The sequence below is a fragment of the Siphateles boraxobius genome, unplaced genomic scaffold (genome assembly GCF_051911475.1).
Source record: "Siphateles boraxobius isolate OS27281-9 unplaced genomic scaffold, OSU_SipBor_1 8, whole genome shotgun sequence".
NCBI classification, from domain to species: Eukaryota; Metazoa; Chordata; class Actinopteri; order Cypriniformes; family Leuciscidae; genus Siphateles; species Siphateles boraxobius.
Window position 1 is genome coordinate 3,606,985 of NW_027509208.1, and position 6,000 is coordinate 3,612,984.

The following is a 6,000-nucleotide window of genomic DNA, read 5'->3' on the forward strand; positions in this document are numbered from 1 at the left end:
ACATTATATAGCCATTTAATGATTATTACAATGTCATATACTTAAAATTCTATTCTACCACATATTTTCATTTTATCATTAATTGTCAAACCTGCATGCAGTAATGTTGCCGACCCACTTTTGAAGACCCCTAGAATATTCCAACGTATTCAGTAGTATACCACAATTGTCATGAGGCAACTGTTTGTTGCTGCATCAGTAAATGGCTGATTTAAAGTAAGTGACAGTCTAATAGGGTAATAAGGTAAAATGATGCTTTCTCATGCTCACATGCCTCAATAATAGAAAACATTTGACTGCACTGCAGTTTTTAAATGGCAGAAAGGAAAATGCTGAAAATGCAGAATCTTGTAAAGTCAATGTCTCTCAAACTTTTCATACACACTACCGTTCAAAAATGGCTTTACTGCAACTTTTGATCAATTGAATTACTTCCAGCAGAATAAAAACATTAATTTCTTTCAAAAATGGATGTACCCTACATTCCCATCAGGCTACAGTGCTGCTTGTGCTTGCTTTTTTGACAACAAAAAATATACCCATGTTCATAAATGCAGTTAGTCTTCCTCTCTTGATCTTTTCAATACCACTTCCAAACTATATACCCTGGCCCCTTCCTAAAGACCCATTAGAATAGATGATGACTGCCGCGCACATGAGCTCTTCACACTTATCCAATAAATGGGTTTAGGCAATAATACAGCCTAGACAATGTGTGACAGATGGGGCCGACCATTCAATTTCCTCACTTTGATCCGAAAGACAAAGAGTCGGGCGCCTAATTTACATGATCCATATCAAACACTTAAAACATATCATATTCTCCTAAAAGCCAAAGAACATCCATCTCACATTATTGCCCCACAGAGAGTGAAAGACAGAAGGGTTCAGCAAGCAAAAGAGAAATAAACAGATGGTCTTCCACACACAGCAAAACAAGGGTGTCAACAACTTCACCATGCCGGCAACTATCCACCCACTAAGGTGTGCATATTGTGGGGGATGGGCCTATGCTAAAGAGTTTGTAACGATCCTCTTTGTTTCTGTAAACAGCCACCATTGCAGTCAGATATTCCATAGAGAAGGAAAGCTTCATCACATACAAACAAAACATGGCCAATAGCTTCAGATGCCAAGAAGATCCCTGAGTCATAACCACCTGCTCTAGGTCACTCATAATCACGCTGGTGGTCAGCTGAGAAATGAACTCCTCCACACTGACAAATGGTCTGCTCAAACGTGAATGCTGTTTAAACAGTGGTATTGCATAAACAGAGGGGCATAGTTCCCAAAGTTGCTTAAACATAAATGACATTGGAAAAACATATTTACTTAATTAACTCATGCAAAGTTTGCTAATGTAATGATTTCAGCCTTAAGATGAGGCAAACCAGACATTGTACTCACACATTTTTCAAATTACTGCGAGTTATGCCTGGATTCAAACTCTAACAACAAACAAATCCAAAAGACATGGTGGAACACACACCAATATAAAAACAAATTCCTCAAAAACCAAAAGCAAGCTGTTTTCTCTCCTGAAGTATATGTTTCTCGCTGTGTTTCGATGTGAATACCTTACCTGCCACGATACAAAAATCCACTCATCTTTGCGACATCCAAACCACAGGAAAGTTAAAAAAGAACAGACAGGAACAAACTCAGCTCCTAAAGAGGGAAACAGCCAGGCTCTCTTCTGTGGCTCTGATCTCAATCCAGTGTTTTAGTGAAGAAATCTTCATTTCCAAAAGACCAGGCTGGTCAGGAGTCCAACCAAGCACAAGCGCACACACACACATGCGGGGCAAAGCTACTATTTCTCTCTGGACGGCAGACAAGAGACGGTCATTTGACGTGGCAAGGCTAGACTAGTAGTCAGTGAAACACACATAGGTTGTTAAGTGCAGCACAGAGGTGAGGGTACACACACACTCAGAGCGCCACTGGCTTGCCCTGAAAGAATGATCTGTTCGTGCATGCTCAAATACAGGTTTTCCTGTATATGTGTGGGGAGGAGGGTGTGTAGTTTCCAACTGGTAAAAAACACATTAGGCCTTCCTGCCCAGGCTTGAGGAACATCCTTTAAATTGTAAATGGGCTATTCGCCCCTAGCTGTTACTGTCTATGAGCTGAGAGAAGGGGCGGTGAGGGACACGGGTTCAGACAGGTCTGTAGGTAAAACACAGCATTTAAGAAGATTAGCCTATCTCGTTCTGCTGAAGATGAGGAATTATGATGTTACCAAGTTCAAAAAGCCTTTGAAAGTTAACTCAGCTGTAAAAAAACAAACAAAAAAAACAGAGAATATACTGTATAAATATAGCACAGACATAACTGTGAGGTTCTGTCTCACTCCAGGATGATTTATAAAATCCACAGTGTGTGTGTGTGACTAAGACTAAACTCAAGGAGACTAAAATGGAAATTGCATTACATATTTTCCAGGGGAGTGGCTAATGAGGTGCGTAACAGTTTAGTCAGAAATATCCACATCATTTTCATATGCAATCTCACTGAGAAAGTGACTGATTTAGCATGCAATTTTATGTAGGTTAGAGTGAATGAAAAAATATACACACAGTGACATAAACCTTAAAAAATAATGACAGAATTTTCATTTCTGAGTAAACTATCCGGAGCTTAAATAGAGCTTCTCAGAGCAGTTATGTCACTTGTATTTTTAAAGGTACAGACTGACTCGAGCAAGAAATAACTTTCAGGCAAGTTACTTCCCCCAGTTAAATAATTGACATTGGAAGAGCCTGCTAGCTATTAATCATCATGTTCATCATCAGCTATACATTTTATTCCTTATTAAGCCTGCCGTTAGTCTCCTTGCAGGCCTGGGAAACATCACGCATTACTCTTTCAAGATAAGCCAGCATGCGACTGTGTTTGGAGAGGTTTCTCCTCAGCTCAACTGAATGATTAAAGATGCTTTGAGATTGAAGGAGAAAATAAAACTGAAGTTAGGTAGAGAACACACGAAATGTACAGAAAGAATCACACTAAACCCAAGTATATTTCCAATAACAGAAAAAGAGGTAGTGTATCTAACCCAGGAGCAACGGTGACCCTGTAATTACCACTGAGACTGCACTATGTTCCCACCCTTCAATCTGAAATCCCTGTGTTTGAACAGCTGCCCATGACCAGCTGCTGGGTGTACGACTGACAGAGAACCACAAGTCACACAGGACTCTAACTAACCACAAACAGCCCGTTTTATATCAGAAAAGTGGATTCTTTCACAGTGAGCACTTTGCGTCAGAGCAGGTGATCCTAACAGCTATTACATCACTTCATCCAGTATATTTATAGACCATAAATATATAGCAACTGAGCACCCTTTTATCCCATAATATTTTTGAAACATAATATGGGTGAAATGTTTTCAAGCATTAAGACGTCTATGACCTCACATGTTATGGTTACGTTTACCGACTATTACATGGCGTGTGAGCAGGCAGGCTACGGCTATTATTATTTCATCATTTCATTGGTGGAATTGTTCATGCTTCTATGTCTTGTATATAATGAATTCACACCACTGACAGGGAAATTCTGGGTTGCCATATGTGTAGAATGAATCCCAGGCGATCCCTGCACCGGCTGATTAGAAACAGGACATGTCCCCTTCATTGTATATATACGTCTGTGTGTAAGAGGGGGTGAGGCGATGGACTCCATAATTAACTCTGTCACATTTTTACAAGCTGTTAATGAAGTTGTATAACTCCTAGTGCAATTCCTTGCATCTGCGACAGTAGAATTAGAAGCAGACACAATATTATGTCAATTACAATTAGAAAGCCATTTGGAAACAGATGCAATGCTAAGAAAGTCATTATCTTAGTCATTTTAACAATCCTACTCATCAAGCACTGAAAATATTAACAGAAGTAAATGACATTGAGAGCTCATAACATCAAACAGCTGCTCTCACATATGCTGTAGAAGCATTTAGCCTACCCGCAATCTTGAGAAGAAAATAAATGTGCTAGAACATAAACTTTGATTATGAACATCAGCAATGTCTTATAACAACTATGTTTAGATCAATAATCTACTTTAGATTATATCTAAGAGGACCTACACAAACAGGATAACTGACATTACAATAATAAAGGAAAATTGTGTTTCAAATTAACACTAAATACGGTTTTACTCAAACTTAACATAAAATTAATATTTAATCATATATTATTGCGTATAATATATTATTGCATATTTACAAGTTTCAAGCATTTGAATGATGAATTGAATATGATGGAAAAATACATGTCAAATTAAAAAATATATTATTTGTATTATTTGTCCAACTTAAATGGATGACTTGTAATAATATGCTCAAATTGGAAGTTGGAGCAGTTGCACTTTGAAGGAAGATTACGAGGGTCACAATTTACCATTGTAAGGTTGCATACAGATATTTTATGTTCTTAACTACTGTAGCTGTTTTTGGTGCCCGGTTTTATTTGTACACCTAATGTACTAAAAAATAATAATAATAATGAGACACCAACATTATTTTCTCTAACATTTGGTTACATCCTTCCAAATACGTAGCCTACATCACTCCACCCATGATGGTTACTTCACTGGAACAGTTTCAGCACCCTAGACAATCACTTGATAATAACTGGGATTAGTAGACTTATCCTAATTATTCTTCACTCTTGTGTAATGGAGAGCAAAACTGGTGATCAAAGAGGACTTAATCCCAAACACAGACTTACATTTCAGCACAGATTCAACCTTATTGATATCTAAACAGATCAACATGACAGAATACACATGGACACAAGTGATTAACAGATGCTTGCATTTTATGTCAACACATGTTCTAACGTGGTCATTATTTTCTTCATTAACCCTTTGCAGCTTGAACTGTGTCATGAACACACGTGAAAAAAATATAGCTTTTTTAGATGTTTAACATCTCCATCACAGACAACGTTTTAATTAGGCTATATTTACGTAGATAAAAAGAGAAATAAACCGACTCAACCACAGTATTTTCAGTCATATATGACAGGCAGACATACCTTTCAACATCTCTCCGGTATTGCTCATCGGACGCTGTCCAGTCCATATTAGTCCATCTTTCATGCGCCTCCTTGTATATCCACAATCGCGTCAAATTAGGGTAAATGAATCTGTCATTGTGTTGCAGATGTCATAAAACCAGTCGCATAGCTTCGAATGCAATATGAGGATGCGCAGTTCACTGTCATTGGTGTGTGTTGAGTCAGTGCAAGCCAGCAAACCCCCCGCGGTCCAGTGCTCCGTGTATCGCACGCGTCAGGAGAAGCAGCCGTATCAAAGGAGTCTTGTGCTGGCCGTGCCCTCTTCACTCTACTGTCAAAACATTCATTCATCGGGTGCTTCGGTTTGCCGTTGATACTGTTGAATATTATAGCTTATAGCTATTATTTTTGGTTAATAATAACATTATAATAACATTAACTATTAATGTTATTATAACTGTAACCTATTGTGTGGTCAAAATATTTAACTGTTTTCGTTGAAAATAACATAACTAGCTAAGAATAGGCTCCATATAGGGCCTACACAAATGGCCATTGGCTAGGCATGAAACGAAAATTGCGATTTATTTTCCTTCCCTGCTGTGACGTATATCCCGAGGTCTCAGCGGAACAAAAGTGGGCGTTTCTAAATTTGTGGGTGTTTTCAAACTGGTGGGTGTTAATAAATTATGAAATGACTTTTCGAACAAGAAAAAATGTAGGACGGGACTCGATTTTGTCAATAGGGATCCTGAGTTACAGGTTGTTATTTGTTTCATCAAGTTATCTTGATTAAAGATTACAAGAGCACATGGATTTAAAAAAAAAAAAAGATGTGCACAGATAAATTATTGATAACAAATATCGCAACATTCCATGAAAAAAATAAGAGTTTTGATTAAGCTAATTTTGATAATCAGCAAATTCCAGATGATGCATCTACTGGGGCAGTCTGTACTTTAAAGGATAT

General features: G+C 37.9%; 1 protein-coding gene across 8 annotated transcripts in view; it reads right to left on the reverse strand.

Moving 5' to 3' along the window:
- Window positions 1–5,595, reverse strand: part of pde4dip (phosphodiesterase 4D interacting protein) — a 76,089-nt gene extending 70,494 nt beyond the window's left edge. For 4 of the 8 annotated variants that reach the window (XM_077220805.1, XM_077220804.1, XM_077220800.1 and 1 more), the window contains exon 1: window positions 1,583–1,978. In XM_077220805.1, the coding sequence (XP_077076920.1) occupies window positions 1,583–1,608 (26 nt within the window). In that variant the 5' untranslated portion in view covers window positions 1,609–1,978. Of the gene's footprint in view, window positions 1–1,582; window positions 2,009–5,048 lie in introns of those variants that run through there. The other 4 variants (XM_077220799.1, XM_077220802.1, XM_077220806.1 and 1 more) reach the window with 4 other exon arrangements.
- Window positions 5,596–6,000: the final 405 nt, after the last annotated feature.